The sequence below is a fragment of the Olea europaea genome, chromosome 6, assembly GCF_002742605.1.
Source record: "Olea europaea var. sylvestris chromosome 6, O_europaea_v1, whole genome shotgun sequence".
NCBI classification, from domain to species: domain Eukaryota; kingdom Viridiplantae; phylum Streptophyta; class Magnoliopsida; order Lamiales; family Oleaceae; genus Olea; species Olea europaea.
This window is the reverse complement of record NC_036242.1, coordinates 12,327,016-12,343,819: the sequence shown is the minus strand read 5'-3', so window position 1 is coordinate 12,343,819 and position 16,804 is coordinate 12,327,016. Positions and strand designations below refer to the sequence as shown.

The 16,804-nt window shown below is 35.1% G+C and overlaps 1 protein-coding gene across 3 annotated transcripts; it reads right to left on the bottom strand.

The window, feature by feature from the left end:
- Positions 1-4,223: 4,223 nt before the first annotated feature.
- Positions 4,224-15,354, bottom strand: LOC111395864. 3 transcript variants are annotated; one of them, XM_023022064.1, is made up of 9 exons: positions 15,210-15,344; positions 11,146-14,121; positions 10,942-11,013; positions 9,909-10,061; positions 9,547-9,710; positions 9,195-9,342; positions 8,928-9,050; positions 8,535-8,622; positions 4,224-4,589 (listed from the first exon to the last, which is right to left on the bottom strand). In XM_023022064.1, exons 2-9 carry the CDS (start codon positions 14,038-14,040, stop codon positions 4,411-4,413), a joined length of 3,822 nt encoding a protein of 1,273 aa, XP_022877832.1. In that variant the 5' UTR covers positions 14,041-14,121; positions 15,210-15,344; the 3' UTR covers positions 4,224-4,410. The 3 variants fall into 3 exon arrangements, with proteins under 3 accessions (XP_022877832.1, XP_022877833.1, XP_022877834.1); XM_023022065.1 differs by having other exon boundaries at positions 4,348-4,589; positions 15,279-15,354; XM_023022066.1 differs by lacking the exon at positions 15,210-15,344 and adding an exon at positions 14,375-14,560 and having other exon boundaries at positions 4,348-4,589.
- Between the last annotated feature and the right edge of the window lie 1,450 nt (positions 15,355-16,804).

Here is a 16,804-nt window from a genome sequence, read left to right as displayed (position 1 = left end):
ATTTCAATTGGGAACTTGAACAACTGGTTGTTAAAACTACATTTTCTGCATGGAGAACTTGATGAAAAGATTTTCATGGATCAACCTAAAGGTTTTGAAAATAAATAAAAACCTGATCATGTGTGTTATTTTAAACGCTCTTTATATGGTTTAAAACAATCTCGTAGACAATGGTACAAACGTTTTGATTCGTTTGTTAAAACAATTAGTTTTAAAAGTAGTGAATTTGATTATTGCTTGTACTATCAAGGTAATGCAAACAATAATGACTGTGTGTTTTTGTTGCTATACGTGGATGATATGCTTTTGATTATTCCCAACTTGAAGTTGTTAAATGATGTATAAACTACTTTAAGTAATGAATTTGATATGAAAGACCTAGGTAATGTTAAAAGAATCTTAGGCATGGAAATTCAAAGAGGCAGGTCTAAATCAATTTTATTTTTACATCAGGCTCCATATATCATGAAAATTTTGAAAAATTTTGGCATGAATGAATGTAAACCTGTTACATTACTTTTAGTTAATCACTTTGTATTATCTAAAGAATAATCACCTGCTAATGAAGAAGAAGAAGAAGAATATATGAAACAAATTTCATATACAAATGTCATTGGTTCTGTGATGTTTCTAATGGTATGTACTAGACTTGACTTAGCCTTTGCTGTTAGTACACTTAGCAAGTTTATATCCAACCCGGGTCCTAAATATTGGGAGGCTTTGAAATGGTTCTTTAGATATATGAAAGGAACATGGAATGTTGGCTTAATATATAAGTTTAGTACTGATGGAATAAAATTGAAAGGTTTTACTGATACTAACTATGTCAGTGATGGAGATAATAAGAAATCTACATCTTCCTATATGTTTACTTTGTATAATTCATGTGTTAGTTGAAAATCACAACTTCAACATGTTGTTGTATTATCCGCTACTGAATCAGAATACATTGCTGCTACTGAAGCCTTTAAAGAATCTTTATGGTTTAAAGGTATATTAAATGATCTTGGTGTTTTTAAGGGCAATGTAACAATATATTCTGATAGTCAATCTGCTATTCACCTATGCAAAAATCACGTCTTTCATGAACGTACTAAACATATAAATGTTAGATTGCATTTCATTAAAGATATGATTTCTCAAGAACTGGTAAAACTTGAGAAAGTCCTTTCAAAATATAATCTTGCAGATATGGGAACTAAAGTGCTCTCATTGGTAAAGTTTAGAAACTGCCTTGATCTTCTAAACACCGGTACAAACTTGTAAGTCTCTTTCCTTAAGCTATTAATTATCTTATCTGACTTGCATGATGATTTGGCATTAAGTGATACCAAAATCCCTTAGGCGATGATGAAAAATCGAGGCCCGTTTTAACTTCATAGGCTATAAGTCCAGGATTGAAGAATTAAATCCACAGCACAATTGAAGTAGCTCAATTATGTTGGGTATTTAGAGGTAATCAATCCATTGGGTTAGATGCTGAATACCCAATTTGGAGGTAATTTAAAATCACAAGAAAAGATAGATAAATAAATCGATATCTTTCTTTTAACTTCCTTATCTCGTCTTGGATGAGCTCTATCTTTTGGACTAACATAATCTTGCAAATCTTCTATCCTAATCTTGTAAGACTCCTGGGAAATCCGTTCTTCCTACTAAGCCTATAAATTGGAGCCTTCACCCTTCATTTATTCACACCAAAAACTGAGAGAAAAACCAAGAAGGAACTTTCCCTGCTTTGTGCAAAAACACGACACCTCCTCTGCCTTCTTTGTGAACTTGTCTTTGTGACTAAAAATAACCTTCAAATTGGAGATACATTTGTGGTCTGGATCAAGTTTATGAGCCTAATCTAGAAGGGGGAAATCGTTCTTGAATTTTATGGTATTTTGGTCTTGTTTTCTTTTATTGAATTTCTACAAATCCTAAACTAATTGGTTGTTTGATTCGATTTGTAGGTGGATTTGTAACACAATGATGACTAAAGAGGGTGAATTGGAAGAGTGTAGCTCGTGTGACGATCTTGGTTTTTGTTCAAACATGAAGCCGAGAATTAAGGATGTCGTTGATCAAGGGCTTCATTTGGTGCAATTCTTATTAGATTGTGCTGAGGGAGTGGGTTGCAGGGACACACAACTTGCTTATACAATGCTAAGCCAAATTTGGTCTTGGGTGAGCCCTTGGGGCCATTCATTGCAGAGAATTGCATTTTGTCTTGCAATGGGATTAAAGAATAAATTATGTCTTTTTCAAAATGTGAATGCTGATGGTTCATTCTCTAATGGTGCCACTAATGTCTCCTTCATCACAAGGGAGGAAAAGAATGAAGCCTTTGATCTGTTACACCAAACAACCCGTTATATTGCTTTTGGTTTCATGGCTGCAAATGATGCTATATCTCAAAAAGCAATGGGGAAAGAGGCCTTGCACATAATTGATATTGGAATGGAAAGCAATCTTCAATGGCCTTCTTTAGTAAGAACTTTGGCATCGCGAATCAAAGGGCCACCAAAACTAGTCTGGATCACCGGCAGTCCAGGCCCATTCTCAATCCAATTCCCCCCCCCCCCCCCCCCCCCCCCCACACACCCGTACCCCATCCCCCCCCCCCCCCCCCCCCACCCCCTTTTTTTTTTTTTTTTTAGTATTGGGTTTTTCATTTATTTATAGTTCAGCCCATATACTAATTTACCCCAACTCCAAGTGCACAGTGAAATTTTCTGACTCTTTTCCCTCTGCAAGAAATTAAAAATTTTCTTTTAATCTGCCTACGTTTTGAAATATTTTCAAAGTTCATTTCCTTCCTAAAACCCACATTTCTTTGGGCCCTCAAATTTGCAACAAAAACTTTCTTGATCATGAATTTTTCTGTTTAATATTAGGGATTTTGATTATGTGTGTTGAATATTGGTAATATTGTGATGGATTTTTAAACTCTTGATTTCTATCAATTAGTTAAACAATTAGTCATGATTTTCTGGTGTTCTACCAATTTGTAAAAATCAGTAGTTATTTTCTTATCAATTAGTATTTAATTGTCACTTATGGTTTATTTATGGGAATTGTCATTGGAGAGATTCTTTAAAAAAAATATTTCGTAGAAAATGTTGATGAGAAGATATCGAATAAAATAGATTTTGATGTTATACAACTTGCTACTGATCTTAGAATAAGGAAGAAGATGATCATCTTATTAGTGTTGTCGCTGTGTCATTTTTACTATTGTCGTAATATCATCAAATCCATAACCGAAAAGTTCGACCTTGATTAAATTTTGCTCGCTCTTGACAATTTTTGTCTCCGCCCCTGACCGGCATAATTGGAGATCAAGATCCACTAGAGTTTGACAATAGCATGAAGGGCCTTGTTGAAGAAGCTTGTTCTTTGCGCATTCATTTGGAATTCAACATGATAGCAGAGCCGGTAACGACATCAGTTTTAAGCCGTGAAAAGCTCGACTTGAGAGAGGAGAAGCATTGTTTGTCAATAGCATCCTACATTTGGACAAGCATGTAAAGGAAAGCAGAGGATCATTAAAGACCATTCTTCAATCAATCAAGAAACTAAATCAGTTCTACTAACTGTGGTTGAACAAGATGCCTACCACAATGGGCCATTTTTTCTTGGGAGATTCCTCGAATCTCTTCATTATCATTCCGCCATTTTTGATTCCCTTGAGGCCAGTATCCCACAAACTAGCCCAGATAGGTTAAAGATTGAAAATTTTCATTTTGCAGAGCAAATTCACAACGTTATAGCCTTTGAAGGTTCTAACAGGATCAAGCGACCCATAGCTCGTGCTGGTTTTCAAGTAGTAGGAATGAAATGTACGAGTCAAGCTAGGACGATGATTTCAAGGGTCGTGATGGTTACACTATAGACAGTGAAAAGGGTTGCCTTCTGCTTGGATGGAAAGGAAGGCCAATAATGTCGGCATCTGCATGGCATGTGCACAATGCTCCTCCTAGGCTTGGTTGGATAAGCTGCTTTTTTTCTCATCACAATTGATTATTCATTATGTAAAACAACATTAGATTAACATCTTGTTAAAATAAAGTGAATCAATTTTTGAAACACACATCGATTTGAAATTAAGTAATGCAACAGTTGATCTTCTGTCTCTACTGCTACAGAATGGTGGGGTGACCATTCACTCAGTTGTGTGAAAAACTCCAAGAGACAAACAGAATTCCAGACACATTTTCAACCTGTCCACAATGATGTAAAAGAACACCCCCGATTATGTATATATATTTATTAAAAAAAAAAATCTTATATGTAATGAGCCATTTGCAAACATTTGTTCTTCCGTTAACAATATATCACGCATTGTCCTTTGTGCATACGCTTGAATGTAAAAAAATATATTGCTTTGAGTACTGAAGGTGGCACCGAACTGCTAAAACTGCCCTACGAACTTGTCTTTCGAGTTTGGGCTGAGGCAGACATTACGCGCAAACGGTTAGTAATTTCTGTAAAAGTTGGTCTTGCTGCAGGATTTGGAGCCCAACACTGCTCCATCAGCCTTCTCCATTCTGGATCACAATGGCTCGGAATGGTTGGCCTTAATGTGTTGCTGACAATGCCTCCTGCAAGGGAATAGATTCCTCAACTTTAGTAATGTATATTCAAATGAGTGACATAACCCCAAGTACATAGAACAGAAATGGCATTCAAGCTATTCAATTCATCAGGTTAACTCTAAATTCCAGCATACATATAATCAGTCCGATTTCTCTTTCTTTTCCAAGTAACATCTAATATATGTTCCCCTAAAGATTAAAGGGGTGGCAGCTTCAGCTGAGTTAAATACATCAGATCCATTTCTAAGCACTACATGAGTTTGCAAAGCCCATCAAATAACTGAACAGAAAAATGTTATACACAACCCCTAAATGATCACATCATACATCAAGTGTCCCTAATTATTAATTCAAATAATTGAGCAAAATATGGAATATTATTAAAAGATATGTGGAACATTTTGAGTACAAAATGCAAAAATCGCAGAGTTCTATTTGTTAAAAATACTCCATAAGGAGATCTGTTTAATCAGTAAAACTTTTCTTTTATATTTCTAAAATCTGCTAAAGCTAAAAGGATGTGTATGAATGCATAACTACTAATATTTCTTCTATTATATGACTTCTGCCAAACTCAAGGAGTCAAGATGTAGAGGGCATTTGAGAAAAGTGAACATGGAAGATGGAGAACTGGATGCAAATTAAACGCCAACTACCAAATCTGCATTTAAACTAAACTGAACTGTTCGGTTGGAACTGATATACAGGTATTCAGTTCAATAATATCTGTAATTTACACCTTATGTTACATGAATTGTATTTCTCCTACTTCTATCTTGATACATTCAACCCTCCCGGAACGGCACACTAATCGTACAAGTCCAGACACAACACTTAGTAATTTGAACTAATTTTTAGTGGGTCTTATAATTTTAAGTGTCATTGAGATGCTACTAAACATACAACCAAATAAGTACTTAAATTTGTCCCCAAAAATGCTATTCTATCGATTGCCATCATGCCAACTTGAAGATGATGACTTTTATAATGTTTGGCACTTTTGAGTCTTGTGAGGTGCAAATTTCTTTTATACTAGGAACGTGCTTTTATTTAGATATTCTGCCTTGTCAATTTTGAATTAAAAAAAAACGATAAAGATATCTTTTAATTTATAATGGCTTTCATTTAAATAGAAAAAGTAAAAATATTACAAAATTACACTCTCCTCACATCTTGTATGATCCTTATAATAATACATACATACAATAAGCCCTTACTCCGTTCCTACAATCATGCGTCCTCCTCCTCCCATTATCAACACAACTATCTCCTGTCTAGGGATTATGTTGACAACATTCATTATCCTTCTAGGCAAATTACCATACAACCGTGAGACTTTGATGGTTTGACTAGTCCAGAGTCATTTCTTTATTGACACGATAATTTTGAAAAGTTCTTTAACTTTCACAATTTGAGTGACTCTCATCATATTTGTCAAGTAAATATTACATTGTCCAATCTACTAGGATTTATTGGAAGTAAGTCAATTTTGCATAATACTAATCCTTTAGGCCAATGCCCGGTTATTCTGTGGGATGAGATGAAACGAATATTAAATAACATATATGCCCCATTGTATTTACTAATTCAATAGTTTAATAAATTCTTTTTGCACTCTAGGCAAGGTACATCCAAATTAGTGAATATCTAACCCACTTTGAGGAGCTATTGGATAGTCGTGATATTTATGAAGCTCCTCACGTCACAGTACCTAGATTTTTTGGTGGTTTGAATCCTGAAATTTTGCTTAATGATACTCTCACACCCCAATCCTTGGATAAACCTTACCGAAAAGCTAACCTTTGGTACATATACTTCCTCTTTGTTAAGCATGTAAAAAACTAGGCTGACCACCTCAATCGCCAGTCACTTTCTAAGCTAATTGTGTTAGCCCATATTAAGAAGAAAATGAGGTTTTTATTGTTAATACTATTGAATAGTATGATAACGAGAAAGAGAGTTTTGAGAATTGTCTCGTGTCCTCTATCACACCTATCTTTAACATAATGGACAATGACAGAGTTGAGAAATTACCTATAATGTTGCCACCTAAGCCAAACAATTTGCCTACTCCTTTGCATGCCTCTAAGGTTGACTTTGTTATAGCATCACCTCCACTAGTTGATAATCCTAGGGTTGCCAGGTTTTTGTCCAAGACAATTGTCTGCTTGGATACTTATAATCAGTTGTTGCCTACTAATTATCATTATGCCCCCATTAAATTATATTTCATTTTTCTCTCTCCTATTTTCAATCACACAATATTCGAGAAAATAATATTACACAATTAGCGTCTATAGAATATAGAAAAGGATTGAAAACTTTTTTTTCTCTTTCAACCACTCATTTTTCAAAAAAATACTATTTCATTCATTTTTATTTCAAAAAAGGGGGCCAAACGGGGGCTTATATTGTTTTGGCTCATCCCTCTGCTGTAAATGTTCCTTCATGCCAAGATAAAAAGACAATTTATTATCAATTATGAAAATTATGAGCTTGATTTAGATTCGCAATATAGACTCAAAGACTTTTAATGATGATTATTATGCTTTTACGCGTGTTTCTTCGACCTAGTTCCCTAAATAGTTAAGAAATTTTTTTTCAAGCATTCACATAAACATAATCTATTTGAATGACCATCAGACTTGAATAAAAATTATGTTTTCAATAAAGGACAATCGTTTTATTATTGGGACCCAATTAAGACTCCAATATTGCAATCATTTGTTTATGCAAACTAGTCTACAGTGTTAATACCTTGTGCTATTCATTATTCACAATCAATTGAAGTTTTTGTAGTTGAGTTGCATGAGTTCACTGTCACTACTTGGTTAGAAGGAAAGGTCATTCCCTTGGTCAGGTCATATTCTTGAGAATGATTTGCAATTTTAGTTGTCATCATGTGATCAATTTTGTTGCACGGTGGCCTACTAACTAAAAGGTAGCTCCATATCTATTTATGCAGTCAAGGCATGAGTTTGACATTGGTACCTACAGAAAAATTGTCTTCCTTGGCTAAAAACTTGTAGTCTTTCTTGTTAGAATCGAGTTCTCTCAATTGGAGAGAAATGATAAAGACTGAGATAGAATTTTTAAATATAGTTGAAATTTTTGTTTAGATTAATTTTAAATAATTTGATATCGTTCTAGTTTATTAAGTCCTTGGTAGAGATTAAAATCAGATTCTTAGTATATTTTAATAAAAGATGATGAGATACGTTGTTTAAAAGTTGTGGGTCCTATGAAATATATAATTAAAATTAACTGTTAGCTTTAATTTAGATTAAAATCTAATTTTAATAGCTACCAAACCTAGGCTAAATATTCTTTTGATTTAACTTCTTTGCTCTATATAAAATAGGGCTTCATTGTAATAAGTACCTTGAATATATGAAATAAATTGTTTTCTCTTGCGTTAAATTCTTCCCTCTTGAAACCCCTTTTTCTTTCTCATTCCTTTTCTTTTTAAATTGTTCCCTGTCAAATTGTTACGATTTTAGATGGGCAACATCTAATATGTCAAATTGTAACATAAGTTTCCCTAGCATATATTACATGTACATTGCTAAAAAGGGGGACATTCTAGGATTTAGGAGTAACCATTCTAAGACTACATCGGAAGCAGATTTGTGCAATCCACAACTCAGTTAAGTAAAAAGGACATCTACAAAATGAAAGACTCTAGATTGTTTTTAGCAAAATATGCTACTTGCTGACAAAATCGCGTAACATTTAAAACTTCAGTAAGCCAATGATATCATAACATACTAAGTAAATGATAACTGTGTTCATTCCATGTAAAACTGTCCTATTTTGCAGGTTTAATGACACACATGCAAAAAATATACAGCAGCCAAGTAAACCAGTTAATTTAAAAGCTGATAAGGACACTTAGTTTTACAGCTGCTATGAAAATTAGGTACCAAATAAAAAAAATTGAAAGATGCGCACCTATGATAGCCCCATAATGCATGTTGGCGTAGGGTTCTTCCCCAGTGAGTATCTCCCACAAGACAATACCAAAGGAAAATACGTCAACCTGTTGAACAGATGCCCAAAAACAGAGGAGTCATAAGATCACTAAGAAAGGTTAGAAATTCATTGGCTTTGCAAGTAGGAGCAAATAATTAATATAGATGGTTTAGAGGTTAACATGCTCTCCAGTCTCACCAAACACCACTTAAAATCTTCTCATTGTTTTTCATAAGAAAATTCCAGTGAACAGAGGATATTTTGCATCCACAAGAAACCTTTTAAAGAAATCCAGCTCGTGAAGGAAAATATCATTTCGTTATCTATTAATGTAGCTTCCCAAAGATTTTTTTGCATATGCTGGTGTCTTACCTTCTCAGAAACTTTATTGCTGCTACCATTCAGCAACTCCGGAGCCATCCACGGAAGAGTTCCCCTAACTCCACCGGATACCAAGGTGTTTCGCTTTATTTTTGACAGACCAAAATCACCTACCTAGTAGATTGTAACACATCAGATCTAAATGGATTACAAGTTATACACCATGCTTACTATGCATTTTACTTAACTCCCATCAAAATAAAAATAAAGCTATCACATATTAATAAAGGTGGCAGAGCATGATCCCATCAAGATAACCTTGCATATAGGTCGTGAAGGATCTTTCAAATTAACCAGCAAATTGTCACATTTCAGATCAAAGTGAACAATATTCTTCGAATGCAGATATTCCATCCCAAAAGCTGCATCCATGGCAATCATAAGCCGTTTACGGCGATCAAGATGCCTGCAATAACATATTAAAAACAAAGAGGAAAATTATTGAGTAGGAAAAGGTAGTGTGAAGGAGTAACAAATGGGTAAAATCTCAGGTTAATATTTACTGAAAGTTTGGTTTACAACAAAAAGAAAAGAACTTAATAGGCAGTGACATGGTGATAACAAAATGGAACCAAAATCAAATATGAAGAACCACGCATGAAAGTAGTACCTATCCTTCCGAAGTAAAACATGCCTCAAAGAACCATCCACCATATATTCTGTCACAGTTGCCATTGTTCCCCCTGGTCCGTCTTGCACTACACCATAAAATGCAACTACATTTGGATGGTGAAGCTTTGAGAGAATTTCAGCTTCCCTCCAGAATTCTATAGTCTGAAGTAGCAATAGCCCAAATACAATATCAGTTAGCTCATATAGGGAGGTTTATCAAATGGGCTATACAACTACTTCAATGTGCATAATCTTAAGTGATCAATTGTAGGAAACATATCCAGTGACACCATACGTGTAGTTCAAAGTCTATATTAAGAAAAAACGAAACCAAGCATGTAGGAACTAAGGATGGATTACCAATCTCTCTTGCTCTGACTGCCGACCAGTGAAACAACTTTTCTTTATTCGCTTGATAGCAACATCTGAACCTCTCCATTTTCCATGATAAACCGTCCCAAATGTGCCAGAACCAAGTTCCCTCAATTCCTCCAAATCTTCATTCTTTATGATCTGTATGTCAATCGTGAATGGTTGTAAAAATTGTAAGTGTCCTCAGTCATTAAGTTGCCACTTTCAACCAAGTTCATGTTTCTAAAATCTTCAAAAAAAAATCAATGGAACAGTAGAAAATGGTTGGTTGACTGAATTTCCAATTATAACAAAATATCTGAATAGAAAATATGAATAGCAAAGAGGATGGACCAACCCAAGTTTGACATTGGCAGCAGTAAATAGTTGTCACAATTATATATATACTACCTTATTTACCAATTAACTTGGGCTAATGATTTGACCCAGTGAAAAATAATGCCAAGTGTTTAGTTTGGCAAAGCCATGTGGTTGGTAGGGTTCACCTGTGGTATTAAAGCATGAGAGAGCAAGTCAGATTCCTTTCACATATCACTGACCGATTCCGGAAACCTTTTAAAACTCTAATTTTATTTATTTATTTATTTATTTGGCTTAAATCAATTGAAAAGATTATAGTTGGAAGGCGTAGGCTTGGGTTCATCAAAAGAATTGTTTCGATATTTCTGCTAATGACTCTAACAAAAACGATTTGATCATACACCTTCTCTGTGAAGTAAGGTTTGGAATTGGAAAGATGAACAAAGAAAGCTCAGATTACTAGCGAAACAATGGCGTGCCTTGTGCCAACAAACAATTTCATTGAAAAGAACAATCAAACATAGAAAATAAGTTAAGCTCCTGTTTGCCCCCATTTTCAAACTCATTTTTCCTCAGACTCATTTTCAACCACACATTTCAGGGACCCGCAACTTTTATTGACTTTTCAACTACGCATTTTATAACTTTTATTAAAATCTACTAAAAATCTGATTTTTAGCTAAACCAATTAGGGGCTAAGCATTTTAAGGTGCAAACATACCTGCAATGCGTTTATATCAAAATCTACCAATGAAGGGTCTAGAGGAGGTAAGCCAATACTTGCAATCCCATCCTAAAATCATAATCAAAATTAGAACACATTCCATTAAAAAGAGTCTATGTCAATAAATGACTCCCTAGTCTTAATTATTAAAGATATGCCTCTGGGAGTCCCTTAGTCTTAATTATTAAAGAACAAAAATACCTCATACTCTGAGTCCCGAACTCTTGTGTTATCCATCAAATCATCATACTGCATGCCTTCACTAGCTTTCACTTGGGAAGTTCTATAATTGGAATCCATGACTACAGAGGCAGATCCTTCACCACCAGGGATGATTTTGTGATCATCTTCACCAAAGGTATCCTGCACTTCACTGTGACTTGGTCCATCTGTCGTCAGCGGTGCAAATTCATAAGTCAAAGGAGCCCCTTCTTCAACTTTTGGAAGTCCAGATGAAAATCCAATATGGTCTTGATCCATAAGAGAAACATCCCTTCTTGAAAACTCATCCCCTGCCAATCTCAGGAAGTAGGACCAGTGTTGAGGTTCGTGGTTCTCTATGTTTACACTTAAACCTGCACCATCCTTCTGCAGTTGACCAATATTTGATGCACTATCAGAGAGTATAGCTTTTGAGAATATATCAGAAAGAAGATCGCGAGGGAATCGGTCATTAATGTCAATAACGACCCCCTGCTTGTTTTGGGGAACCCCAGTGGAGCCATCCTGAGTCCCAGTCCAAGCAGAAGGTTCTGGGTGCTCATGGGCATTATCAGCCAAGGACTCACTGCTGGCTTTTTCAACCCAATGAACTTGAGGAAGACTTTTTGTTTGATCTTCATGATATTTTGTTGAATCCACGTGACTCGCAGCTGGCAGCTTCAATCCTGCTTTTGCTTCAGCCACAAGAAACTGATTTTCTTGCTTGGGATTAACATCCATGGAGTCCACCTGTTTCAACTTTTGAGCTTTCACGTGTAAATTATCATGGGTTGCAGTATCCACAGGAAAAGGCCTTTCGGTAGAAATTGACTGCTCAGTCAGGATATCCGGATTTATATTTTGCTCTTTTTCATCAGACCCATTAATAAAATCCTGCTGGGCAACCTCAGAACGTGAATGATTTACAAGAAACTGAGAAGAGTGTGAATCATCTGACTTTGATATCCTGTTAAGAAGCTCTCCCTGCTCTCGGGGAATTCGCTCAGAATAAAAGATCCTCTGAGGAATAGAAGGCTCAAAGTAGCTCAAATCAGGATCAGGCTCAGACTTGATGGACTCAGGAACTAGAGCCTCACTGCAAGCATCATAGTCATTACCACCAGATATAGGCACACGGGAGGGATTAACAGCATCAAAAGGCTTAGAGAACTTCATAGGTTCCTGCGGCATGTCATTTTTCAAGGTCTTTGCAGAAGAGTCTCTGTCCAGTTTGGGGACCAAAACTGAGGATTCTTCCACAGGAAAACCAGTGTTCACGTTACCATTGTATGCCTGAGATATAACAAGCTGCTCAGTGAATGTTTGATTACTTTCATTCCCACTTTCTGGTCGTATTAAACCATCTACTTTAAGTTTTGCCTCCTTTTCCTGTTCTTTTGTACCCTGCACAGCAAAACCATTCAATTTCTGCCCTTCAAGATCTTTCTTTTGAGCCATAAGCCCATAAGAAGACTGTGGAACAGAACCTTCAGAAGGTGAGAAATATGGAGTATGCAAATTGTATAAATATTGGAGAGGTTGTTGCTTATGATCATCCTGGTGTGCTATCCGACCCTGATCAAAGTGCAAATCAGTTTCATAAATTTTTGATGAACCTGGTAGAATAGATTGAGAGGACATGTTCACCGATGACAAGCCAGCAAGGCCAGCCGAATTTGAGGTACTAACCCCAACAAATTCATTTGCAGCTTTATTTGGGGCACTCTCGATATTCTGTAAATCTATCTCATTCAAATCGTTTCCATAAGAGTTTGCTAGACCATGTTGTGCAGAGCCTTTTCTCGACCCCATGTCCATGCCATTGACTGCAACTACATATTTAATCTCAGAATCACCATCAGAATTAGCGAGGGTGAAATGAGCATCATCCAAATCACTAGAGGAAAACAGGAACATCCGAAGTTTTTTTGAACCTTCCCCGTCTTCTAGTACATTGCACTCCTCCATCATATTCAGTAAATCATCGTCACTTGACACTGAAACTAAAGCATCAAGCTCCTCCCCGGGAAGCTGATACTTTATAGTATGCGTCTCGTCATAAATTGAGGTTGTTTTCTGCCACAGTTCTTGCCATGCAATGTCCTTGCTTATGCGGATCATGCGCGTTTCACCTCCAACATACCTGAGCTTTCCATCACTTGGCCGAGGTAGGATTTTACCACCACAGCTGCAGAGGATCTTGAGTTTTGTTGATGAGCTATCTGAAGCTCCAGATGAGGTATACATAAGCGTCCAATCAGACGAATTTCGTGGTACAGACTGCATAGAACGTACAGAATCATAGTTACTTTTGTCTTCATGTAAAGACGAGTTCTTCCTTTCGAACTCTTTGGAACCTTTTTCTGCTATAGAAATCTTTGAGATATCTGAACCGCTATCAGAACCAGTATGACTAATACCTAAAACGCCTCTGAGTTCTAAGTAACGAGGTGCATGACTCGGTTCAGCAGAAATATTTGGAGCATTAGGTTTCCTAGGATTAACCCGGTCAAGCATAAATTCAAGAGCAAATTCCTCACCCGTCTGAATAGAGTAGTTATGTACAGGTTTAGCTTCCGCAAAATTAGCCTCAGGAGATCTGAAGTTGGCATTTGCATGACCTAAAGGATCCACCTGGAACAATTGAGATTCAGGAGCATGTTCGTGGTTTCCATGATCTGGGGGGTTATATAGCACAAAATTACGACTTTTTGATTGTTCCATTTTGATATTATTGAATTTCTTTTCCCTCCTATTCAACTCCAATGTAAACAACTGGTGACGCCACAATGCTATTAGTAACTTGAGAAAGCCATAAAGGAGTAGCACAATCCTTAGTACAGAAGAACAACAACCTTGCTTGAAAACAAGTTTATTGACATTTACACAATACATATATGTAAAACTTGGGAATCATTGAGAGTAAAACTCAGTCACAGCACCAGTGAGAGAAATAAGGACCAGAAGCAAATTGCACTGCAAAAAAGAAAATAAATGAATACTTTAGACAAAGAGCTTTCAGCAGATAAAGTTAGACAAAGAGCTTTCAGTAGATAAAGAACAAGAAAGTTTTTACTTTTTCAGGAGGTAGTGGAGGGGGAGGGGATGTCCATCTATCTGTGACATGAATTTTCAAATATTATTATTATTATTTGTTTTAATCATTAGATAACAATAAATGAAGAAGGTACTTCTGCAAGGACAAGGGAAAATATAGAGCAGATTATACCCATTTTAAAACTCCTGAAGCCAAGGTGATTGCACCTTCTGGAAAATTTTGGTAACATTGAAAATAGATAGAGCTACCGGTTCTCCTAAAAATGCTCCAGTTTTTCTCCAGAATCATAACCCCTTAATTTCAAAAATAAACCTCTGTCTCCATAGTATTGAAGTCCAGTAAAATGAATTTTTACCTCTTGCAAAAGATAGAATTAACCTGAATAATCAAGCGTATATTCCTATAATGTAATGCAACATCAAAGTATCCACAAAGCTAAAACTAACAAAGACAATTCTAAAAGTGAGAAGAAACCTCAACTTTCCAAAGTTTGAAAAGTTTTACCCATTGAATCAGACAATCAAATCAGCCTCCTAAATATGCGTATGAGTTCAAAAAAAATAAAAAAAAATAAATAAATAAAAAATTGAATTTTTTTTTTTCCTGTCATTTCTCTTTTTGAAGATATTCAATATGCATATACACTCCAGAAAAAAAATCTGCCATAAATAAGCCTATAGTTCCATAAATCCGGCAAAAGAAAGGAGCTCTGATTAATCAGACACTTGATTTTAAATTGAATTCGTAAATTTTTCAAAGAAAAGGAGCTAATTATAAACCAATAAATTTGATCCCCTAATCCCCATGCTTCGCCAACCAAACTAAGTACTCAACTCTAATCCCAAATATTATCAATCGTCCACTTCTTGGTTCAACATAAAGTATTCAAAATTCAAAATTCCATCATCTTAACAGGAAGAAAATAAGCGGTGAATAGATAGCATCGCTTCAACCCTAATTTGCAATACAGAATATCAAATAAAGGCGGACTAAAAGATTTACTCACCATTGGCTGAAATATACACGCATACAATCAGTAGATCAAAATCAGATGAACTGAACTAGTAAGTTCTACCTCAAAAAAGAGCAATGCTTGCGTGAAGTCTAGCTGTTGACTGAATCCGCCATTAACGCAAATATGTCATTCTTCTTACAATACTTGGGACTATTAGGTAATAATAGAGTTTTATTTTCACAAAAGGCCACTGATGTTTAAGTGACGTTGTAATTTGGTCATTAAAGTACTATTGTGACCTATTTAGTCAATCAAATTAAATAATATTACATAATTGATTAAAACTTTAGCGGCATCAACTCCATATTGGACAACGACTAGTTAATCCTTGACATTAAGTGACAATCATTATATCCATGCCAGGAAGTTACACATCTTCAACGAAAAATTTTCGGATCGCTCCTTTTAACCTAATAATATTTTTCATCATTAATAATCAATAAAAAAAATCATGATAAATCTAAAACACAAGGTCAGCTAGAAGGAATTGATCGCTTTACTTGGTGTTGGTGAACGCGCCAATAAAATTAAATAATGTCACATAACTGGGTCCTACTTTAGCGATATCAATTCTAGATTCAACAACGGTTCTTTAATCCTTGACTTCAAGTGATGCCATTGTATCAATGTTATGAGTTACACATTTTCAACAAACAAATTTCCCAATCTCTCTTTTTAACCTTATCATTTTTTTCATCGTTAATAAGCAATAAAAAGGTCATGGTAAAACTAAAATACAAGGTTATATAGAAAGAATTGATTGATTTAACAAGTGTTGATGAACATATCACTACAATAAAATAATGTTATATAATTGGTCGCTACTTAGCCGTATCAATTGCAAATTCAACAATGGTTCCTTGACATTACCTGACAATCATTATGCCCATGTTATGAATTTACACATCTTCAATAAAAAAAAATTTCTAATCGCTTCTTTAAACTTAATAATATTTTCCTTCACTAATAAGCTATAAAAAGATAGTGGTAGATAAAACTGAAACATAGAAGGAATCCGTCACTTTAAAAAATGTTGGTGAAAGTTTCACTAAAATTAAATAATGTTACATAATTGATACTACTATAGTGGCATCAACTCTATGGTCGATAATTGTTTGTTATATCTTGACATTTGTCGATGATCATTATATCTGTGTCATGAAGTTATACATCTTCAAACAAAATTTCAAAATCGCTTTTTAAGTAATCGCATTTTTTCATCGTTTATATTATAAAAAGATCATGATAAAGCTAAAACACGAGGTCAACTAGAATAATTGATTACATTAACAAGTGTTGGTGAACGTGTCAATAATACTGAAGAATGTTACATAATTGGTCCTACTTTAGCAACATCAACTCCATATTCGACAATGCTCATTAATTTTTTATATTAAGAGTGTGTTTGAGCACCATTTTGGAGGAAAGAATGCATTTTGAATAATAGATTGATGAAGAATATGTGGTTAAAAATAAGGAAAAGTTTTGAATTTGCTTATAATATTATTTTATTGAAAAATATGTAATTGAAAATGAACTTTGAAAAAATGAGTTTTTAGAAGAAAGTGGCTCAAACAAGGGCTAAG

Coding starts and splice junctions, on each gene's coding strand:
- LOC111395864 (XM_023022065.1), bottom strand. CDS start 14,040: ATGTATTGTGTAAATGTCAATAAACTTGTTTTCAAGCAAGGTTGTTGT. Junction 9,711..9,908: donor AGTCAGAGCAAGAGAGATTG/GTAATCCATCCT, acceptor TTGCTACTTCAG/ACTATAGAATTCTGGAGGGA. Junction 9,343..9,546: donor GTTTTACTTCGGAAGGATAG/GTACTACTTTCA, acceptor ATGTTATTGCAG/GCATCTTGATCGCCGTAAAC.